At 33.4% G+C, this 24,844-nt stretch overlaps 1 protein-coding gene and 1 pseudogene across 2 annotated transcripts; one reads left to right on the forward strand and one right to left on the reverse strand.

Moving 5' to 3' along the window:
• The first annotated feature begins 5,444 nt into the window (after positions 1-5,444).
• Positions 5,445-14,229, forward strand: LOC124827247 (peptidase uncH). Of its 2 annotated transcripts, XM_088092018.1 has the most exons (18): positions 5,453-5,699; positions 6,585-6,772; positions 7,300-7,404; positions 7,509-7,580; positions 7,766-7,913; positions 8,490-8,572; positions 8,980-9,035; positions 10,228-10,358; positions 10,441-10,531; positions 10,621-10,686; positions 11,206-11,428; positions 11,957-12,058; positions 12,276-12,361; positions 12,434-12,556; positions 13,184-13,253; positions 13,342-13,433; positions 13,574-13,678; positions 13,749-14,229. In XM_088092018.1, the coding sequence occupies exons 1-18, from the start codon at positions 5,539-5,541 to the stop codon at positions 13,863-13,865; spliced, it is 2,019 nt and encodes a 672-aa protein (XP_087948144.1). In that variant the 5' UTR covers positions 5,453-5,538; the 3' UTR covers positions 13,866-14,229. The 2 variants fall into 2 exon arrangements, 1 of the variants encoding a protein (XP_087948144.1); XR_015779898.1 differs by lacking the exons at positions 13,184-13,253; positions 13,749-14,229 and having other exon boundaries at positions 5,445-5,699; positions 13,322-13,433; positions 13,574-13,633.
• Positions 14,230-23,178: 8,949 nt separating this feature from the next.
• On the reverse strand, positions 23,179-24,309 carry LOC148198633 (putative disease resistance protein RGA4; annotated as a pseudogene).
• Between the last annotated feature and the right edge of the window lie 535 nt (positions 24,310-24,844).

The following is a 24,844-nucleotide window of genomic DNA, read 5'->3' on the forward strand; positions in this document are numbered from 1 at the left end:
TTTTTTAAGATGTAATATTTCATTGTTAACTTCATAAAATCTCATTTAGTCTCAACTTCATAAAATCTCACGTCATAAAAAATCTCACACTCAGACTTGTAATGTTAACAATCCAGAAAGATAATTTATTTTTAAAATTGAAAATTTCCTTCTACAATAATATTAACTTCATTCTTTTAAATACTTTTCGTCTCTTTACGTAAAAATATAAATTTATGATAATATGTTTAAATTTAAGAAAATATAACATTAACTCACTCTAATTAATAATCATTAACATCTTATTAAAACAAATTTCAAGGTAAGAAAATTGTATAATATTGTCTTTAAGTATTTTTTACAGTTATGCGATCGTATGTGGTAATTAAAGGATAATTTTATTTTTTAATAGATAACTAAAAACACCAAAATGCAATTTTATCTACCAATAAATATGTTACGTCTCCGGATTACACCATTTTCTATGTATTTTAGTGACGAGTTGAATTTCTTTTATACACAATGATTTGACACACTTTATAAATTTGAATTTGTTTTAGAATGTTGTAGTGAAAGATAATATTTGTTTCATTTTAATTTTTTTTATTTAAGAAGTATAAAATAAATTTAAAAATGATATAAAACATATAATAATTCTTTAGACTCATTGAATCGTTTCCAAAAAAAAAAGTTAAACCCCTTTAATAGTCCTTATTTATGTTGAGTTTTTTCACTTAAATCCCTTTATTAATTTTTTTTCCAATAGAATTCTTAAAAGTGACAAATTGATTCAATTAAGTCTCTGCTGTTAAATTGGGTTAACGGGTTTAAGTTTTTTTATGACCTGGTAGGTTGACGCGGTTAATTTCTAATATGTGGCATAAGCACACGTGGAATTTCATTATATTATACAGTTTAAAATTAGGTTTTCTGAAATGTATAATGTGATTACGAAATAAGGTTCATTGAAATTGGGATTAAAATTCTGAAAGTGTTCTTCGACATTGCGCGAAATCGTTACTGGAAAGAGTATTTTAGGGCTTTCGTGTTTGATAAAAATTGGAAATGAGAGTGTTATTCGAGCACAAAAGTTTCATGAAATCGAATCCATTACCACATTGTGTCCTAATTTGGAGTCCTTTCTTGTGGCCTGCACCTTCGATCTGAGATATACAGGGTTCATTGTTGGTTGTTATTCCATTTAATTGTTCGAAGCTCAAACTCCTTCACTTGGCTGATACATCGTCGTTTTCGAATCGCATAGAGGACGGGGTTTCGAGGGAGAAGATTGTAGGGTTAGTCGTGCTACTCTAGTGATTTTGTTCTTCGGACTTCTCTTTTGGAAGTGTTGGTGTTATATGTTTGTAAAAATGTGAGGGATAGTAGTTTGGTGCTAGAAGTGTTGGGTTCCTCTCACTGGCTATACCTAATTTTTCTGATTCACAATTTTAGTATAATTTAGGTCCAATCACAAATTCTTTTTGCTGATGATACCGATATTTTGTTTGGAGGTGCTAGTTCTCTGGCTAGTGGTTTATTCATGTGTTTTAATAAAATTCTATTATGGAATTTATCCAATAAAATTCTGATTTTGGAGGTCTTTTATCAGCATACATTTTGAAACCATGTACAATTTTTATTGAAAACATTGGCCACTTGCTTATATTGCAGAAATACAAGCACGAGTTCTTGTGTAGTGTTCCTAAAATGAATAACTTTTCTTTTGTAAATTTTATTTATCTGATTCTACCACTTTATCAGTGAATTATGCCATATATCAGAGTGAGTGGTGGGTTGCTTATTTACTAGCTTTTCAATAGAAAATTCCATACCTATAATACCCATCCAATTATTTTCTGTTATGATTCATTTAAAAGGAGAAGATGTCACATTCTGTATAACTTTCTGCATAACTTGTAGGTTTAAAAGGAGATTAAATTTGTAAAGACAACATATTTGTATTCTATAGTTTGTTAATTCTTTTAAAAGGGCATCAAAATTTTTGTTTGGATAATCCTTTCAATAAATAGTGTAAGATAAGAAAATTAAAAGCTAAAATGAATTTAGCTTTCCATCGTTATCACCCTGTAATCGACATAACGTAGTTCTATGAATATTCAAGAAGAAAGCAATAATAAATAAATCAGAGGTAATTAAGAAAAAGGAGGGGAGAAAAATAATAAATAAACAATGAGAATCACAACTTCAGCTCAATACTCTCAAATTTTTCTCCTGATTGAAGCAGCACCATGGATAGCAGCTATGTAGAAAAGTTGTGTAGTAGAAAGGATAATAATAAAAGTTTCCCTTATTTAAGGGTAGACAATTATTCTCTAATTATATTTCATTCAAAATTCATTTATATATAAAAATATCAGTAAGATTAGAAATATATTCGAAGTGCCCTAATTTGAGGGTTCTGAAATTAGGCCAGTTTCATGGGATGCTTAGTCCTTGGATCTAAGCTTGACGGAGTTGTTCTCAGTCATGGACTTCAGTCTTTGTCTGTTGGTAACTGCGCGGACCTTGATGATATGGGGTTGATTGAAATTTCCAAAGGGTGTTCATGGCTGGTTAGCACAGCCGCAAGAATCACGAACTCCTTGCGTCGTCACGAGACCACGCCAGGAGAGCTCCAACACTTCGTTTCTCCTTCTTCGAGTAATTGCGAGAATCAGTGCATCATTCATCTCCATAAGTCTCTTTTTTTCACAAATCCACCAACCTGCAAACCTAGAGACATCATTAAACACTCAAATAGATGAAGGAAGCGGTTGAAGATGATGAACCCTAATTTGAGTTTCAATTCTCAAAAACTTTTTTTTTATTTTTTAATTATATATTCCACGCAACAACCTGTGCTTATACCACGTATTAAAAATTAACCACGTCCTGCCAGGTCATAAAAAACTTAACCCTGTTAACTCAATTTAACCGTAGAGACCTAATTGAATCAATTTTTCACTTTTAAGGACTCTATTGGAAAATAATTTAATAAACAGATCTAACTGGAAAACCTAACATAAATAGGGGCTACTAAAGGGGTTTAAAAAAAAAAAAAATAGGAGAAGTCATTTCATAGAGGTTGAAGTTACACGTGAGGTGTTTAATGTTTGGAAATAGATATTCTCGGTTTTATATACCTATATATATATATATATATATATATATATATATATATATATATATTATAGTGTTTATATTTGACGACTCTTATGTTCGAGTTGTTTTTAATATATAATTATTGCTACCGTTATGTTAATGATTCAATAATTTTCGACATAGAATATATTTGACGACTCTTATGTTCGAGTTGTTTTTAATATATAATTATTGCTAACGTTATGTTAATGATTCAATAATTTTCGACATAGAATATATATAGAGGATAATGATATTTTGACAACATTTTAACATCATCTATGTGTCATTTTATGATTGGTTCATGTTGGTGTTTATGATTATTATTATTAATTGTGGAGTAATTTTGGACCAATCACAGAATTGTTGGATACAAACAAAGTCCCACATCAGATAAAACATGAGATGGACATGTGTTTATATACACATAAGATACTTTTATGTTTTTTTGTGTGAGAGATGGACAGTTGGGTTTTTCACCTTTATATATTGTTCTACTTTCTTATTTCTATCCAATGTGAGAGTTAGACTCACACTTGGAATCTCAACAAGAATGACATGTAGATGATATTGTCCATATATATATATATATATATATATATATATATGTGTGTGTGTGTATATATATATATAACTTTATAATTATATTTTCTCATTGATTTAATTTTTGTAGCTAAACTCATTAATAAACAACATGAATCATGATATTATATGAAAATTTTAAGTCATGTGATCTAATTTAATTAGAAAAGAATAATCTATTGATGATCAATATGTGATAATGATTCCAATACCAATTATTAGAATCCTTGATAAAAAATAAAAAAACTATCAATTATAGAAACTTGAATATATCATGTTAAATTATTTTAAACTAAACGCGGAAGTTTACCTTAATTCTTTAATTCGTAATGATAATGAAGTGCAGAATGATTTTACTAACACTACTTTCTTGAAAAAACCATTTAACTTACAATGTCAGAATATAAAAGAAAATAATGTGATTTAAAAATTTTATCTATTTATTAATAAACAAAATTTTCTTTAATATTCGTATTTATCATCACAAAATAAAATTATCTTAACGTTCTTAATATCTTTAACATAATTCATATATATAAGATGAATGTTACATTAAAATAGAATCTTGGAGAGAAAATGGAGATGGACAGTACGATGATGTAAAATATTAGCCAAAAATCAAAGTATTGAAGGGCATGCTTTACACGTGTTACAAAATTGCAAAGTAATTTACAAATTTTGCAGCATCCATGGTCCCTGTATTCTCATGTATCTTTCAGTTCTGATTATTGAAAACGACGATACCTTCACGATATTCATTATTCAAAACGACATATTCCATCTACTGCTCAATTATTAAGGATTTTGTTTTAATTTCTTTTAGCACTATTGTTTATTTATTGGAATTAATTTCATCGTTCTATTCATAAACCAAGATTTTAATTCTGAAAATATATAAAAATGAGATAAATCTGCATTATTAATTTTCAGGTTTAATAAACTTTTCTATCATTATAATAACTACTTTAATTTCATTCCACAGTATTTGAGTGCTTTTAATTTTACTTTTTTAAAAAGAATAAGGTAATATAATATCTTCTATTAAATTTATGATAGCACGTTTTAATGTTTATTGTTTGTTCATAGTATCAATTTCATCAACAAGTCAATAAGTGTATCATTTGTTATTTATTGTACAGTTGTAACATGTCAACGATTTTTCTCCCTTGGAATACTACTCCTTAAATTCACAACAGATTATAGATTATAGGCTTAATATCTCTTTTGTCCCTTGAAAAAAAAGGGAATATTCAAAATCGTGATACTTTTTTAAAAAGTTTAAAATGGTCCCAATTTTTAAAAAAATTAGTCAAGTTAATCATTTTTTGTTACGGTGTCAAATTTCTAAGGGTTAAAAATTTGACACAGTAACCAAAAAAGATTAACTTGACCAGTCTTTTCAAAAGTTGACCAGTTTTTTCAAAAGTTGAAATCTTTTTAAATTTTTAAAAAAAAGTAGAACGATTATGAATATCTCCCCTTATTTCAAGAGACTAAAAGAAGTATTAAGTCATATTATATTATATATAAATTAAAATTATTAATATTTACTTGTTAATAATAATCGATTTCTAATTAGGTTATATTTTCATTTGAAACAACTGAAAAATATTTTATTAATAGTAAAAATACAGGAGCTAAAATAAATATTCATAATAATATAAATATGGGTTATTTCTGTATGTGATGAGAATTATGTCTATTTTTAAGGTTACTACACTCGTTGTTTGGTTACATATTCCATCTAACCATTGAAATAAGCACGTTTGTGTTGTGCTTTGTTCCTTCAAACTCAAAATCACTTTATTTTAATTGTTTCACTGGAACACACGGGAAATGTCGTTCAAAACAGTTAGCGTCACCGCTGCTCCCTATGGTTCATGGAAATCCCCCATCACCGGCGACACTGTCTCCGGTGCCACCAAGGACCTGGGCGGCACCGCCGTGGATGGTCGCGGCCGCCTCATTTTGCTGGAATTCCGTCCATTAGAATCAGGGTAAGTAAGGTCTTTCAGTTCTCTGTTATCTATGTGTTTATTTATTTTTCTGTATGAAAGAGAGAGTGAGAATGAAAAGCACTTAGGAGAATTTAGAACAACAAAAAAGTCAAAGCAACATGGTTTGCATAGCCTGAAAAAGAAAATTACATGAGTGGTCTTAAATAAGGTATAAATATGCCAAAATGATTTATGAAATTCAAGTCATAGATGTTTCTTTTTAAAAGTCTGAATTCATCTTGTTATTTCATATTTAAGTTATAAAATAGGATTGACCTTTCTCTACATCAATATATAATTTTACTAATAATTGTTTTTTATTACTAGTACTATTTATTTCAACTATTACCATTATTATCGATGTCCATATTTTGGTGATCACTGTTGACCTTTTGTTGTTGTGAAAATTATTGCCACCCCAACTAACAATCTCACCGTCAATACCATAAACCAGTCATATAAATATATACTTCTTTAACCTCTTTGTTATATGATATATATTTTTAAATTCATTTATTTTTAAACTAAAAATGCAAAAGAAAAATAAAACTAAAAACATCCTAAACTATTTTAAAAAAATTAAAAACTAATTGTAATATTTAAAAGTTTTGAAACGTATATCTAAAAACCTTCTCCTAACCTTAATTGTGTATTCTCTTTTATCCAAACGAATTTCAATGGGGGTGCAAAATAGTTTTATCTTAATATTTTCTTAAATAAATTTTTAAAGTATAACACCTAAATATTTCTGATTACCTAATAAAATATTAAAAACTGTTATGTTTTTATATAATAAATCCTAAACATTCACTCTTTCATATAAATGCTTTGATTTTTTGAGTTTGCATGTTTACCCTTTTGGTTTGGGACTCCTATTTGGTTCAGGCGTGGAGTTCTTGTTCTTGAGCCAGAAACAACAGGAGGTGAGTCTGTGGATATTACTCCTAAGGAGTTTGGAGTGAGAACATTGGCTCAGGAATATGGAGGCGCTGCTTTTACTGTTTCTGGGGATGTTGTCTTCTTTGCAAATTACAATGATCAGAGGTTGTACAAGCAGTCCATCACTTCTCTGGGTCAGTATTGCAAGCGTAAATTTTCATTATCCAATACCATATTTTCCATTTTTGTAGTATAGTTGCCACGAAATGACATGTTTGTTGGCGCCCCTTTGATCTGATGTGTAGTTCAATCTATGTTAGTTGCATTTTGTTTTGTTTTCTCTATAGACAAAGACAAATGTTTTGAAAGTGGAAAGTTTTATATTGAGATGTGTAAAAATGTGTTTTCCTCTGATTTTATAATACACTCTAGTATGAATTTCAAAGAAACTTCCTTAGTTCAATTCTTTAACCAGTAACTTAGTTAACAAATGTTGGAATTTCCTCTGATTTTATAATACACTGTAGTATGAATTTCAAAGAAACTTCCTAATTTCAATTCTTTAATCGGTAACTTAGTTAACAAATGTTGGAAGTTGACGTCGATTAGATATAAAACTAATCTAGGAATATTGAATTTGTATTATGTTACTATCAAAAGGTGTATGTTAAGCATTTTTTGTATTTCATTGTTTGAATTTTATGATTCATTTGCCTTGTAGATGAGCCTCCTTTACCACTCACTCCGGATTATGGTGGACCTGTAGTCAGCTATGCTGATGGAATATTGGATGCACGATTTAACCGTTTTCTTTGTGTTAGGGAAGGTAAGAAATGCACTATAAGTTTATCTTCAACGCTCAGGTGGCTTGTTCCCAGTGTTGTTAAATCGTTCATTTATATGATCATAAATGCTTAATCATGTTGCTAGATCGTCGTGAAAGCAGTCTAAATCCACCTACAACTATTGTATCCATAGCACTTGGCAGCAAAGATGTTCAGGGTAAAATTTTCCATCTTACTAGTGTGTTTAACTTGTGGAGAGGATGAATGATATCGCTGATAAGTATTTCATTGTTGCTCATCCAAGGTTTTCGAACGTTTGTGTTATTTTCAGTTGCTTGAGTGTTGTTTCCATTGTGCATCAATTGTTTGATATGATGTCTGACTCGGATGTGTGACATTCAGAACCAGTTGTTCTAGTTGGTGGGAGTGACTTCTATGCCTACCCACGTCTAGATTCTAAAAGTGAGAGAATAGCATGGATTCAGTGGAATCACCCCAACATGCCATGGGACAAAACAGAACTTTGGGTTGGCTATATTTCTGAAAATGGGTGAGCAAAACTCTCTGTTATTATGGTACAAGTAACTTATAAGAATTAAGATAGTTTGCTTAACATGTAGCCATGTAGATCTCCCAACTGTGGAAAGGCAGAATCGTTTTCACTTCTTATTTGTGTTTTGGTTTTTCAAATTTCTTACAAGTCTATCTATGATATGCTGAGCTTAAATATGAATATCCACTGCCTGTGCCTTTGGCGATATATTCTTTATTTTCTGAAGAATCCAACTCAGGTCTAATATTTTGTCGATTATGCAACACTACACGGTGTTGCCCTTTTCATAGTTAAGAAAAGGATGCAAGGATCACTTGGTTTGTATCACATTTCAAATCTCAACTATTAACACAACTTATCCACCCTCTTGTCTCCATGCACTATTCATATACAGGGTCATGCACAGATTTAATTCTCTCTAAAAGTTTTTCCTCTTAACCTTCTATTTTGTTTCCATCTTTGTATCGTGGATCTCATTTTCAAGTTCTAGATGATAATTGGATTACATGATTTTTAGTATATTCATAGTTCATGTTTCAACTTAAAGCTTGATCATCTCATGGTTTCCTGCAGTGAGATCTACAAACGTGTTTGTGTTGCTGGGCATGATCCTTCACTTGTGGAGTCTCCAACTGAACCCAAGTGGTCCTCTGAGGGTACATAAACTAGCTTTTTTGTAACTCCCTACCCCAAACAATACTTGGTTGTTTTATTCAACCGAAAGTTGACATATTAACATTAAATCAATCATTTAGCTTTGTTTGGTAGATGTTTCCTTTCAATAGTCAAGGCATGATAAATTTTGTTGAGTAAATGTTTTCTTAAGATCATCAAATCATTATAACTCCAGACATAGGCTCAGGATCCTTGATCTATGTTAATCTGTGACCTCGTAATGTTCCATAATTTAAAACTTTTATGTTTTTACTTTCATGGATTTTACTCATGTTGGTTTCTATTCGCATTGATGGAGGTGATTTTAAACTTACTACTAACTCCAATAGGAACATTTATTTTGATCTTTCTGAGCATTCTGGTTATTATATTTTATGTGAATATGCAGGGGAGTTGTTTTTCATCACAGATAGAGAAAATGGTTTTTGGAATCTCCACAAATGGGTAATTTTCTTTCACCTATTATTTCTCCAAGCCATTAACTATCTGTGGTAGTTTTCAAGAACTTCTGATTTCTAATTTTTGCAGTAATAAATACTTTGATACACTGAATAATTTTGTTTATATATAATTTTAGACCTGTTGTAGGTATAAATTGATATTCTAGTACTTACACTATTTGTGAAATTTATTAAACAAACAAATTTAGATGAAGAATTCGTAGTTAACTAGACGTATTTCCTGCTGATAAAATATAAATTTGTTGGTTTTTAAAAAATAGAATTTCTATGTGTATTTTGCAATGGAGTCAACTTTCAATTTTTCAAATTAAGATGTTGAAAAGTTTTCTACTACAAAAGCTAACCTATGAATTTTATATGACTTGTTTGTTGAGAACAACTAGGTATTGAATATCTTTTAGATATGATAAATTTACATAAAGGAAATTGATTTTCTCGCTACTTTTGTTGTTAACTGCACCATCCTTTATTTTTTAATTGTTGTTCCAAAATTACTTCTATCTAACAATGGAAATGATCTTTGATATACAAAATTTCCGGAAGAAACATTTTATACATTCTAGAATTAAAATCTCGGTAGAGTATTTAAAAATCTTTCTGGAACCATTTAACACTTTTCTAAAAATATAATTTTGAAAGTGATTTGTCAAGAGTGTATTAAGTTAGCAAGAACGTTTAATTATTCTGGAAGTAAAATTCTAGAAGAGTGTTTTAACTCTTCGGTAATTTTGATTATGGAATGTATTAAACACTCTTTTGGATATTTAATTCCAAGAGTGATTTAATCTTGATTTAATAACTTGCAATGATAAACTCATCTTGAAATGGCTAATTTCAAAACAACAATTGAAAAATGAAGGATTATATAAAATTTATGTTAAAATTATTTTTGGACATGATTCATTATAGTAAACTTCTTTTGGGGCTTGATCCACTCTGAGGTTCAGGTTAAATTAGTTATACAAATGCTTTCTGTTGATATTTTGCTCTTCATATGATCGCTTGCTCCCTCTCTGTTTGGCTTGGATTTCCCTGTGCAAAGGATGATTGTGACAATTCAGTTGCAAGCATGCTTGACTGCCTTTTCTGGTTGGACATGCTGTAGCCACTAAAAGTTAATTAATTATTTGAATTTCTACTTATCCTTTTCTAACTTATATAATAATTGACTGCAGATTGAGTCTGAGAATAAGGTCGTGTCAGTTTATTCTTTAGAAGCTGAGTTTACAAGGCCACTCTGGACGTTTGGTGTGAATTCTTATGAATTTGTTCAAAGTTCTAAACAGTTAATTGCTTGCAGTTACAGGTGATTCTAAGTCTACTACCTATAAATTTGTGTGCGTGTGTGTCCAAATTGGTAATTTAATTCAAAGTTTTGCTTTTTATAGGCAGCATGGAAAGTCATATCTGGGTATTGTTGATGTAGAGGGCTCAAAGCTAACTGTGATTGATTTCCCTTGCACGGACATAAATAACATAGTAACTTCCAAAATTGCTTCATTGTTCTTCACTTATGGCTTTAAATAAATTTTTGAAATGCATTCTTAGTTGTTCAAACATTTTGTTAGACATCTGGTAATGATTTCTTGTACGTGGAGGGAGCATCTGAGGTTCTTCCATCATCAGTGGCCAAGGTACTTTATTATTCCACCAAGGGTTTTAAATTACCAACTGCAACACCTAAATTATAGTTTGATTTTATATCATGTGAATTTCCTCAACGCATCTGCAACATAGCTGCAACAAGGTCACAGCAGAACTTTAACTCCATTCTATGTTGCTTTTTTTTTGTCAAAAAAGGACATTCAAACTTCAATCTTCTATTTCAAGTCTCTATGGTTCATGAGGTGTTGTAGTATGGGTGGTTACAGAAGTGTTGATAGGTATCTGATAGTGGAAAACGATGAAAAATCTTACAATTTGTACAGTCTTAAAAATAAAAGATATACTAATAATAATTAGAATAACTGTGGAATTCTTTTTTATATTTGGTGAAATCATATAACAATTCACAACACTCTGAAATGAAGCCCTCACAATGACTGCAACTGCAATTTCCCTAACCACAACAGCATCTGCAAATTAGAGTTTCAGCTATCATTCCATTTATTTGTTATCTCGATTCACCCCATAACAACTCTCTTGCTTTCCAGGTGACTTTTGATGATGATAAATCAAAAGCAGTGGATTTCAATATTATCTGGTCCTCATCACCAGATAGTCTAAAGTATAGCTCATACATCAGTAAGCCAGAGTTGATTGAATTCCCAACTGCCGTTCCTGGTCAAAATGCTTATGCATACTTTTACCCACCATCTAATCCTGATTTCCAAGCTAGTGAAGAAGAAAAGCCTCCACTGTTATTGAAGAGTCACGGTAATTCTGGGTCCTGAATCTGAAATTATCACTTTCTATTTGATATTCTTATTTGTTTGTTTGATCAATTAGATGCTGAAAATGTGGTCTTCCCTTTGCATCCAACATTTTTATGTAGCTTAATTTCTAGTGATCTACTTGATAATTGATAATGAACTGCCTTTAAAAGTTATTAGTGTATGCTAATGCTGCTTGGGTTGTCAGAGCATTGTAATGACAGTGACAATAGTTATTTTGTTTTTACATTGTTGAATACACATTATCTTTGGTTTAATTCTATCTGTAAACTGGACAGTACTCATGATTTTGTCCGTCTGTGCATTAGTTTATTTTAAGTTTCTCATTTTAACAATTATGACATTAATATTCTTAATTTAATTCAGCTGTTTCAAAACAACTTTGTCTAAAATTTCTGAACTGAATACAGTTTTACCTGGTCACTGCTTTCATTGCACTTCATTACTTTTGTCAAAGTGTCGTGTGCATGCAACAGAAACTCCTATATATACATTTTTTTTAATATTTCAGGTGGCCCAACTCAAGAAACTCGTGGAATTTTAAATTTGAGCGTTCAGTACTGGACTAGCCGAGGTTGGGCAGTCGTTGATGTTAATTATGGGGGAAGCACTGGTTTGTTTTTCATCTTGTGGAAGTGCTGGATATTGTTTTTCATCCTTTTCACTTTTACTTTTAGTCTCTATAAAATTTGTTTTTGGTTTTGGTCCTTGATTTATCTGAGTCCCCGGAAAATATTCATTTTTTGTATAAACTTGTAGCCTGTTTTAGTCACTTTGACTTGTTTAGAAGACGAAACTTAGTTTTTTCTGTCTTTCATACTATTTGGAAGGTTATGGCAGGGCATACAGAGAACGACTTTTGAGACAGTGGGGAATAGTTGATGTTAATGACTGTTGTAGTTGTGCTACATATTTGGTAATTGTTACGTACTTTTTTGGTTGGTGAATCTGTTAAGCAAAGGGGTATATGATATACTCTATTATCTAGGTGGAGAGTGGAAAGGTGGATAAGGAGAGGCTGTGTATAATGGGTGGCTCTGCTGGTGGGTATACCACCTTGGCAGTTCTTGCTTTCAGAAATACTTTTCAGGCTGGTGCTTCTTTGTATGGAGTGAGTGCATCTTCCGACACTTCTTTTTCCCATTTGTTCCCCATGAGCAATTCATTGTGCTACTGATTATTACAAAAGTTTTATAGTAATTTGTAATAACAACTTGGATTAGTTTTAAATAGATTTAAGGTATGAGTTTTAATTTCTTAACCTTTTGGCCAACAATATCAAGGAAGCTACAGTATTTGTTTTATAACTTCAGGAAAGAATATAGCTATTGCTAAGCATCTAAATGAATCAGTCGAGTCAAACTATTGAACAATGAGTTGGATTTAAGAAAATTAGATACTAGGCTTGATTAATTTATTTAAGCAAGTCAAATAAAAAGTATGAGTTTGAGTTGATATAAAAAAAGAGAATAAATTGAACTCATTTAACTTATTTATTAATTAATATAAAATGTGCTTAGTCATAAAAACAAAAATAACGAGTCTTTAATGTTGAATTTTGAAAATTTAAACTCAACTCCTTTAAATTATCAAATGAATCTCAATATTGAGATTGCTTATTTAAATAAACAAATAAAGTTGAACAAGTTGATATTGAATATTTCAATTCCATTCATTTAAATCCTTGACTATTTTCCTACCAATGGAATTGATTTGGCAATGGGGGACTATTGAACAGATAGCTGACTTGAATTTGTTGAGAGCAGAAACTCATAAGTTTGAATCCCATTATGTTGAAAATCTAGTTGGTAAGTCAACAATGACCATTTAAGGTACCTCTAATTTTGTTGGTTTACTTGTTTCATTTGGTTCTCAGTTTATTACAACCGGTTGCAGGAGGTGATAAGGAGATGTATGAAAGATCTCCTATTAATCATGTTGATGATTTTTCTTGTCCCATTATAATATTTCAAGGATTGGAGGACAAGGTTAGTAATAGTGTTATTATTATTTCCCCTTACCATATCTAATATTTGAAGGACCATGAATGTAAATTGTAAATTGTCACCGTTTCCACTTAGTGAACATATAGTCTTCACAAATCAAGTGATCAATCTATGCACCGCAGGTTGTGCCACCGGATCAAGCTGAAAAAATATACCAGGCAGTGAAGGAGAAAGGTGTGCCAGTTGCTCTTGTTGAGTATGAAGGGGAACAACACGGTTTCCGAAAGGTGTGTTCTGATTTAGTTATTTATCCTTTAGAATGAAACGTTGACTATATGGAGTAATGTGCTGGTGCAGGCTGAGAACATTAAGAATACAATTGAACAAGAAATGGTATTCTTTGCACGATTGATTGGGCACTTTGATGTTGCTGATGATATTACTCCTATCAAAATTGACAACTTTGATTGCTAATGGCTTTTCTAGAGGTACTCATGTTGAATTTCTCTGCAACTATGTAAAAGAAAGTCATTAGCATTCTTTCTTCTCCCAAATCCAAATTGTGCTCTGCAGTAACTGAGGAACTCGGATGAAAATTCTTGCACCAATGAGCTTCTTCTGCCACATAGCCATATAGAAAGTCTATATTAATGCTCATTCGAAAGAACAGTGTGCTGAGTTTCTACGATATCAATGTAGCAGTGTATCTTGTTTTCTAATTATGAATTTATGTTTTGAAAGTGTGTTGAAGATACTGTATATGTTTCTTTTCTACAATATCTGTCTTGAATGGATAAAGTGGGCAATGATAAACCTTACCATTATAATATTAAACTTTGTTATGTTTTTTTAGGAAATGTTAGTATATTTTTCTTTTATCTAACCTAAATGGAAAAATTAAAAGACTCAGTTTTTTTCAACCATATAGGGACTTAGATAATTTGTTTTCATTGAAAACTGTGATTCACTATAAAGAACTTCTTTACATATAAGTAATCATGTACTCAAATATTTATAAAGGAAATATATTCAAGTGCTTTATTTTCCTAAAAGTATAACTAATTGTAGCATGTACAATGTACCTATAGAATATTAGGCGTAGCAAATATCTGAAGATTGCATAATTCATATTGAATCACATGTGTATTACATATTACATAGTAAGAACATACATAACAAGAAGAGTAACCTATGTCATGTAGTACATATATTGATCAATGTTGTTTATATGCATACTTAGTATATATGCATACCTATATATCAATTTTCCTTATGATGATTTTGATCAATTTGTACATTGTAAAAGTTTTGAAAAATAATAACATATGACCAATTATTGACCACATAGCATGCCTCTCAAAACAATGTTGGGATTTTTCTAAGGGGATAATTTGAACGTATCCATGCCCTTTTAGATAATGATGCTCTTGTTTATCATAGAACTAGGTAATTGTCTTAGCGTGTGTCTGAATATGTGTTCAGATTGTGTGAAAGTGAAAAAAAAATTGTCTTAAACAAACTATTTGCACCATTATTATTGCAGAAGATAGGAATCGTATCATGACTGTGATTGTAGTCTTCTAGTTGATTCCTGATCCACAAGAGTTGAGAGCAATAGTGTGTAGTCGATATATACTCAGCTTCAGCGATCGATAGCGCAATTGTTTTCTACTTCTTGCTCAGCCATGATGCTAGGTTTCTTCTAATGAAGTGGCAACCTCCACTTGTACTTTTCCGTTCAACTTTATCTCCAGCAAAATTAGCATCACAATATCCTTCAACGGAAAAACTCCTACTCCTTTCATAGCACAGACTTAGAGATGTGTTTAACAACATTAAGATGGGTTTCTCTAGGATTTGACTGAAATCTTTTACAAAGACAAACACTAAACATAATGTCAGGTCTAGACGCAGTGAGTTACAAAAGTGAACCTATCATTTGACGATAAAGAGTATTGTCCACTTTTGTTGAGCTTTCGTCTAGCCCTAGGCTAGTTGTTGGATGCATTGGAGTCTTCATCTCCTTGGCATAATCCATTTTAAACTTTTTGAGTAGTTCCTTGATATACTTGGTTTGGTGTATGTAGATCGCGTCGTCTTCTTGCTTTATTTGTAATCCAAGAAAGAATTTTAGCTCACTCATGATACTTATCTCACTTTTCTTGCATTATGATCGAGAAGCCTTGGCATAAATTTTCATCAGTAGCACCAAAGATAATGTCATCAACATATATTTGAATGACTATGAAGCTTTTGATTGACATTTTTCCTGAAGAGCATGGTGTCTACTTACCTCTCGTGAAACCATTATTTATAAGAAAAAGATTTAAATTTTCATACCAAGCTCTACAAGCTTGCTTTAATCCATATAAAGGTTTGTTAAGTTTGAAGACGTGTATGGGATTGGTTTGACATTCAAACCCTAGAGGTTGTTCCACGTACAATTCTTCCTTAATATCGTCGTTTAAGAATGCATTCTTGATGTCCATTTGACATAACTTAATTTTGTTGAACGCCATGAATGATAAGAGAATGCAAATGACTTCCAACCTTGCTACAGGATCATAGGTTTCTATGTAATTGATTCCTTCTTGTTGAAAGTAGTCTTTCACAACTAGTCTTGCTTTGTTTCTGATGACATTTTCGTGTTCATCCAACATTTTGCGATAGAACTATTTAGCTCTAACTACGTGCTTTCTGTGGGGTAGCTCGATGAGTTCCCACACTTCATTTTTCTTGAATTGATCAGGTTCTTCTTTCATAGCTTCATCCAAGAACTCTTTTCAAGAGCCTGATTAACGTTTTAATGGCTCGATTTGGGAGATGAGAGAGGTGGTTGGTGGCTTGTGATACAATCTTGTCCTTACGTGCTCATTCAGACTTTCAATAATTTTCTCAAAGGGATGATCCTTGGTGATCAAACAATGTAAGCTTTTTGACTCCCTTCTTTCTTCACTAGTATCATTGAGTGGCTCTTCATGTTGACTATCGACTTGATGGTTGGGTTTTTCCGATTTGTTTCCTTCCTTGGATGTGCAATCGTTTACCTGCATTTTGGAGAAGGAGTCATCTAATTCTAACTTACTTTGGTCAGGCTTATAGTTAAATTTCACATGAATGACTTCTTCAACTTTAAAGGTTCTAGACTTGTAAATTGTAAATGCTCTTGAGGTTTCCGAGTAACCAAGCATGATTCCTTCATTACTACGAGAACCAAATTTACCTAAGTTATCCTTGGTGTTTAGAATAAAACATTGACAACCAAAAGGATGGAAATAAGAAATATTTGGCTTTTTGTCCTCCCATAATTCATAAGGTGTTTTATTGAGGATCGACCTCATGTAAACTCTGATTTGAATATAGCATGTAGTGTTAACTGCTTGTGCCCAGAAGTGTTTAAGGGTATTAAAAGCATTTAACATGGTTCTGGCCATTTCTTGCAATGATATATTTTTCCTCTCAACAACTCCATTTTGTTGTGGAGTTCTTGGAGTTGAGAAATTGTGTTTGATGCCAGAGTTTTCACAAAAGTTTTTGAAAAGCTCATTTTCAAATTCACCTACATGATCACTTCGGATAGACATAATTTTCAAATTCTTTTCAGTTTCTACCCTTTTACAGAGTTTGAAAAATGCATTGAAAACCTCATTCTTATGAGTTATAAACAAAACCAAAGTTCACTTAGAAAAATCATCTACACCTTTATTCCATAACGTTTATCACTCACAGACTCAGTTCTTGTAGGTCCAAACAAATCTATATGAAACTGCTCGGAAGAGGTCGTTTGGTCGAAACCATATTTTTACTTTTGAAAGATTCTTTGACATGTTTTCCCTTCATGCAAGCACTATAAAAGACTGTGTTGTTGAATGATACATCTGGCAGTCCTCTTGCGAGATCATGGCGTTGCAACTTTGAGATTATTCTCACGCTTGTATGTCTACAGTATGAGAGAGACTGCAATTCATCTAGATTTATTTTATACAGGTTACGTTGTCTATTAACAATAAATACTAAAGAGTTATTACTATCTAATACTCTAGATTGACCTTTTTCAAAATCAACATTATATTCGTTGTTACATAATTGACTTATGCTAAGCAGATTATGTTTAAGGCCATCTACTAACAGAACATTATCAATGGAAGGGAAAGGTTTGTACCTATCTTTCCAATTCCTATTATTTTTCCTTTTTGATTTCTTCCAAATGTGACCGAACCGCCTTTCTTGTCCCCTAGGCTTAGGAAGATACACTTTTCTCCCGTCATGTGACGTGAGCAACCATTGTCCAAGTACCATGACAAGGCTTTCTTTTTGGTCATCAAACATATCTACAGGAGAAATTATTTGACTCTTAGGTACCCATAACTAGTTGGGTCTTGACCTATTAGATACATGCATTTCGTTCTTTTCAGAAGTCGATGCATCATTACTTGACTTAGTGGAACTACTATGGTTAGTTTTATATACATGTTTTGTATTGGGTTTTATGTAACCTAGATCTTGTTTGTTAGATGCATGTGTACTTTCTCTTAACAGACGATTTAACCTATCATTTTCCTTAAGAGTTCTTACTGAGAATTTTTGTGAGGGTATCATTTTCATGCCGAAGGGATTATATGATTTTAACATTTTTGGCTACTATTGTATTATCTACAAGTTTCCTACTTTGCAACCTAGTTTCTTCTTTTTCATGTTTTGTGACACCAACTCTGACATAAGATTACTAACCTTTTGTTGAAGTGTCTTAACATTATCCCTAGATGCATCTACTTTATCTTTTAGGTTATTTTTTTATGTTAGGAGTTCCATACGTTGATCACACAAATTTTTAGATGTACAGGACAATTTAAATTAATACGATAGTAGTTCATAATATGAATTTTACTGAGTGTAGATTTGAAAAGTTTACCTCATCACTAGAATCATCTAAAGCACTCTCAATATTTCCTACTATGAAGCATACTTTAGCATCCTCGTCCTCGTCAGATGTGTCCAGATCTTTCCAGGTTCTCATAAACATACTTTTCTTCTTGTATCTAGGCCTGAATGGCTTTTTCTTCATCTTTTCAAGCTCGGGACATTCTGATCTGAAATAACCAAATTTGGTGCACTCGTAATAGACAGTTGTATCTTCTGGTCGTTTATCTCTTGGATTGTTCTTGGAACCAGATCCAAGGTGCCTAGCTTTGAACATTTTGCCTTTTCTTTTCTTCCATAATGTTTAGAGCTATCTAGTGATGAATAAAAGCTCTTCTTAGCCGTTTTCGTCAATGGGGTCATGTTCGTCATTTGACTCCTCGGAGGATTCATCTACTTTGAGAGCTTTGGTGGGTGTCTTCTTGACAACTTTGAGCATGATGCTTTTCTCCTTCTTGATAGAGTCATCTTGAAGAAGCTCGAGCTCATGAACCTTTAATATCCCTACCAGCTCTTCTAGATTCATTCCGTCTAGATTCTTCGACGTACGTAGAGTTGTGACCTGAGGTCTCCATTGCTTGGGAAGACTTTGCAAGATTTTGTCAATATGATTGAAGTTGTAATATGACATTTCCAAGGATTTCAGCTCGTTGAGGATCGTTTGGAATCTACTGAACATGCTATTAATGTTTTCATTTTCAAGCATGGGAAACATTTCATACTGTCTTGTCAGTAAGCTACACTTATTCCTTTTGACTTTGCTTGATCCTTCATACATGATGACCAAGGTCTCCCACATTTCTTTAGCTGCTTGGTAAGCGTGAACCTTCCTATATTCTTCTTCAAAGAGAGTGCACATCAAGGAGTTTCGAGCTTTGGAGTTTAACAAGCAGTGCTACTTCAACTCATCAATCCATTTGCCTTTTGAGATTGGCTCTCCCTCTTCATTTATAACGTAGTTGTCGTTCTCCACAACATCCCCCATGTCGATATGACATGATTCAAAGAATGCGATCATTCTTTCCTCGAGTCATGCTAAGACCTAACCTTACGAGGTTAACTCTGATACCAATTGAAGTACTTGAAAAACTCTAATAGGGGAAGGGGGTTTGAATACTATTAATGGAAAATTTTCGCAACCCTCACTAGTGCAACGAAGAGAAACGACAACGGTTGTTTTGACAATATGCTTCGGTTTTCGAACCGAGGCATATACCGGCGAGGTAAAAAGGTGGGGGACTTTTGGCCTCGGTTCAAACCGAGGTAATATGTCAAAGGTTTCTGCTTCGGTTCAGGCAAGAACCGATGTCAAAGCCTTTTGTTTTTTTTTAAATCACGTGCGCTCTAAACTGCCAACCTAAACCAAAAATACATCGTTGGGCTACTGGCCCAAAAGGTTCACTCCAAGTCTGCCAAAACAGAGTTGTCAACGTCGGCCACCTTAACACCCATGGCCACCACCACCGTTAGCGCCTCCCTCGCCACCACTCGCGCGACCAAAGAACAACCCAAAATCAAATAACAAACGGGAAACCCACTAATTAAGAGACGAAACTCATATCCCAATCATCAATCTTAACCAAAATTACAAGATTAAAACACCATAACAAGAAAGACCCCAAATTCAATTTGAATGAAACCCTACATCTCAAATCGCAAAAGAAATCAGATCATTAGTTCATCATAACAGAAACCCCCAAAATTGAATAATAACCTAAACCCTAAATCGCAGAATCAGCACCACCAAAATGAGAGTGTTGTTTTTGACGCTGCCGTCACCAAAGGTCACTCGTGACATGTCGCGGTCGTCTTCTCTCGTCACTGCGACGCCGATTGCACATAGGCTCGGTTAGAACCGAACCTGTGTTTGCTTCGAAGGAGGAAAGCTTCCGCGATCCCACCACCACGAGAACGCCCACTAAGACGCCGGAAAAGAAAACCCTCCCTACGACGCTTGAACTAGAATGAAAGAAAAAAAGGGAAAATGGAAAGAAGAGAGTGGCGCTACCTCTACCACCTCTTGCATCGCAAGCCAGATAAAGAAAGAGGAAAGGAGAAGGTCTACCAGCACAACGAAGGACCATGAAAGTCCATCGTGAGGTCATTGTCTCTCTTCGAGACGCAGAACTTCTCGCCCCCCAAGACTGGGTGGTCCGCGAGAAGAAAAAAGAGGAAGAAGTTGGTTTCTCGCGTTAACTGGAACAGAGAAGAGAATGGGGAAGAATTTTATGATTAAGGCTTAGTTTGAACCCATTTAGAAAAAAAATCGAAATAAAAAAACCTAATGTAGAGAACATTGAAAAAAACCTAAAAAAGGATATGGCTTCAGTTCCCTACTGAACCGAGGCCTATTCTATTTAAAAAAATCAAAACTGATCTGAAATAACAATTTTTGAAATTTTTTACAACTTTTTTGCCTCGGTTCCCCTTACAACCGAGGCCAAATCCCTGAGTCTTGTAGGGATTTTTGGCCTCGGTTCAGCAGACAACTGAGGCCATATACCCTATATGTCATCGGTACTTAAGCAACTGAGGCCTATACTGTCAAGAAAATTTCAAAAATGTCACCGCGCCATATTATGCTTCGATTTCTGATGAACCGAGACATAACGGGCGCGATAATATCTCTTTTTTTACCAGTCATTCTGATATAGCATGTTATCGAGTTCTTGAAATTTTCCTTTAAATGACTGAAAGCTCAACTTAATAAATTTGTATAATAACAACTTTTAACGTGCTATTCAGAATGTAAATACTACAATGTTTTCTTAAGAACTTCTTTTCTGAAAAAGATCTTTTAGCTTGGAAGAGTCTTATGTTTAGAAATAAAGCTTGACTATAGGCTTTCATAAAAGGATCGTTTAGGTAAGAGAAGAGATAATTGCACACCAGATTTTATACTAGTTCGCTCCAATTGCTATGTCCAATCCGTAGAGGGTTCCACTATAATCTTCATATTACAAATGAGTATTAGCACCACTCCTAATACGCAATAATGCCATCGAGATTTCCTTTGAGTATTAGCATCATTCCTGGTATTTAGCAACCCTGCTGAAATTTCCTTTGAGTATTAAAACCACTCTTAGTACTCAGCAACCTTAGTCCAGATTTCCTTTGAGTATTCGCACCACTCATGGTACTCAGCAACCTTAGTCAAGATTTCCTTTGAGTTTTCAAACCACTCCTAGTACTTAGCAACCTTGCCAAGATTCCTCAACTCAAATAGAGTTCAGTTGTAAGTATTTTAATTTTCTTTCGAATTTCAATCAAATATTTCTTACAAGTAGTTCACACTATATCTCTCGTAGAGAGGATTTGATTACAATACAAAGCAGTCTAAAAACTCACAAGTGTTTTTCTCTTCTCTTACAATAATAAGCAATATGACAATGGAGCTTAAGAGTATCTCTTTCTTTTTTTCTCTTCTCTTCTTTTCCCTCCAGCTCAAATGTATTCTTTTTCTTGAGCTCTTTCTCTTTTTCTTTTCGGGATGAATATATCGTTGTAAGTTTTCCTTTTCTATCCTCTTGATTTTCTTCTTGAGAGATCTTCTATTTATAGGCTTCATGGATATTTGTCCATTAGACTGAGCTTGCAGCCTTGATACTCGTGCTTTCTCTTTCTTCTTTCACATCAACCTTTCGGTAAGTCAACTTGTCAGAGCCGAATTGTTTTTTCAGTCCTTTGCTTGATGTAGCTTGTACGATCTTTTTAGACTTTGCTTCAAATGAAGAACATTATGTGAATATCTCCTTTGTCTCTAACATCCACTTTTTGATATTTGATCTATAGCACTATGGATGCATGTATAATAGCTTATCTGTAAAATTAAAGTAAATTGTGCATGCAGGAGATGCGTCTTTTCTTATGACTTTTGTTGTTTTTGAACGTTGAGCATTTAATTTCATTAAATGCTTGCTCAAAACAACAAAGTGCTTTTTGATTTTCTACCATTAGGTAGCACTTTACAATTAATTTTTTTTCTAAGGATACCAAGCGTAGATATATACTTCATCATAAGATTAGGTACTTGTTAAGCTCATGGTATCGTTTAATCAAGTAAACAATTCTTTATCTTTTGTCTCTTTTTAGACAGATAACGTATAGCTTGGTTAAGCTTTCTTTTATATTTTAATAATTATGTCTTTTAACATGTTTTGTCAGAGACATTGTCTTGACTTATTTTGTTTTCGAGAGAAACTGAATTCCTATTCCAGGTAGGTTTAAACCCTCGGATCGTCCTCATATTTGTTGGGGAATCTCAAGTGGGTCATCCTTTTTTCAACTGTCTCAATTCGGTCCATATACTTGTAAAATTGAGCCAATTAAGCCATGTCCGTTAAGTTTTCATTGACAGCGTTAAACTGTGATGACGTGATGCACACTTAAAATGCTGATGTAGCAGTGTTATATTACGTGGAATTGTTTTAGGTGAACAGTTTATGACATGGCTCAAAATTTAAATGGAAATGTTAGGGATTCAGAGTCTTCATCATCCTCCACCGTCTTCATCTTTCCTTTTGAGCATTTCAACATAAACTCCCTGTCCAAACCTGAAAAAACGCATAATCATCAAATCAAAGATGAAATAATTTATACATACTTGGGAATGAACTTGGGAATGGTTTCGTTGAGTTGGTTAGAGCTCAGATCCATGTGAAGTAGGCTGGGGAGGGCCGAAATGGAATCGGGGATGGAGCCAGAGAAGGAGTTGGAAGCGAGGGAGAGGTTTGTGAGGGAAATTAGGCCTCCGATGGAGGAAGGGATTTTGCCGGCGAGGGTGTTGGAGGAGAGGTTGAGAAGTTAGAGGAAGTCGAGCATGGTGGTGGAGGGGGGATGTTGCCTTTGAGGCGGTTGTTGAAGAAATCTATGAAAGTGAGGTTGGAGTGGAATTGGCCGGGGAGGGAGGTTCCAAGGCTTCCAGTACTCTCTCCACATTACATTATTACCTTCTTAATTAGCCCTACCACCCCATGACAACTGTAGGATATTCAAGTCCTTCTTATCAATCAAATTTGCTTGTTTAACATCCCTTTCATTGGGGACGTTTTCAAAGCCTTTGATTCTTAGTGTGCCTCCTAACTTTAAGCTATGCAACTCTCTTAACCCACACCTTGGTTTTGAACCCGCAACAAAAATGCCTAGTGTTCTTAGATGCCTCAACTTGCTAATATTGGGTGGTGTTTCTACACATTCATCAATCATAACATGTCTTAAATCCTGTAATTGTGTCAAGGTTTTGGGCATCTCAAGAAAGGGGCAAGATTTCGGTTTCAATATTTGCAATTTCGGCATCTGACCAATTAAATGATCCAAGCTTCCTTAGAAACTAAAATGCAAACTCAAATATCTCAAATGTACTAAATCCTTGAATGAGGGAAAATAGAGGAATAGATCTTAAGCATAATGCTCGGAGATAATGATTTGATGGCACTGCACCACCAAAAACAAGAAAAGTACGTAGAGATTCAACTTTCTTGAAAGTAGACATCAACCATCGCTTGAAAGCAGTCCAATCAAAAGAGATGCCAGGATTAAACAAGCTTGAATAGGGAACTCTAGCTGACAATAGAGTATTACTTGAAGCTTCAATAACCACACATTCCTCACCCATAATAAATTGGGAAAGATCATGAAATAGATCATGCATGTTAAAAGTTGTGATCATACCAAATTCATCATACTTTGCTTCTTGAAAAAATGATCTATTGTATAACTTTTTCCACACTTTATTTTCAACCTCCTCCACTTCTACATTTCCTTCACATATAATAAATCTATTAGCCATCCAGAGATGTATAAGTTCTTCCTTGTCTATTTCAAAATCTTTGGGGAAGATGTATAGTTTCCGACCTCCAGTCTCTCACGAGCATCGCCGGATCAAACCGAATTGTCCTCCGAGACAGCCGCTGAAGATGTTGTTGAAGGTAGCCATGCCGAGAAGCCTCTCGCCTGTGCAGGTGTTGATGACGCCGGAATCCACCGTCGGCAACCTCATAAAGATGGTGCTGCCACAATACGTGAAGGAAAGTCACCGCCCTATCTTACCGGCCAACACAACCTTCGATTTCGACCTCCATTCATTATTCACGTTTAGTCTAGAAAGTAGGTATCAACAATCTCAAACAGAAAAAATTGCTTGCAATTTTCAAAATAATTTGATGTTTCATTTACGCTAATTGTTGAAATGATTTTTTAATGCTAAATCAGCTTTGAAAGTTTGTATAAACTATTTCATCTTTGATTTCATGATTATGCGTTTTTTCAGGTTTGGATAGGGAGTTTTTGTTAAAATGCTCAAAAGGAAAGATGAAGACGGTGAGGATGATGAAGACTCTGAATCCCTAACATTTCCAATTAAATTTTGAGCCATGTTATAAATTGTTCACCTAAAAAAGTCCATGTAATATAACACTGTTACATTAGCATTTTAAGTGTGCACCACGTCATCACAGTTTAACGCCATCTGTGAAAACTTAACGGATAGGGCTTAATTGGCTCAATTTTACAAGTATATGAACCGAATTGAGATA

Source organism: Vigna umbellata, chromosome 5, assembly GCF_029865625.1.
Source record: "Vigna umbellata cultivar VRB3 chromosome 5, Vumbellata_1.0, whole genome shotgun sequence".
Classification (NCBI taxonomy): Eukaryota; Viridiplantae; Streptophyta; class Magnoliopsida; order Fabales; family Fabaceae; genus Vigna; species Vigna umbellata.

Excerpts from the sequence above, each read along its gene's own strand:
- LOC124827247 (XM_088092018.1), top strand. The coding sequence starts at position 5,539 with ATGTCGTTCAAAACAGTTAGCGTCACCGCTGCTCCCTATGGTTCATGG. Across the intron at positions 7,405-7,508 it reads TTTTCTTTGTGTTAGGGAAG|ATCGTCGTGAAAGCAGTCTA; the intron begins GTAAGAAATGCA and ends TCATGTTGCTAG. Across the intron at positions 7,581-7,765 it reads TGGCAGCAAAGATGTTCAGG|AACCAGTTGTTCTAGTTGGT; the intron begins GTAAAATTTTCC and ends TGTGACATTCAG.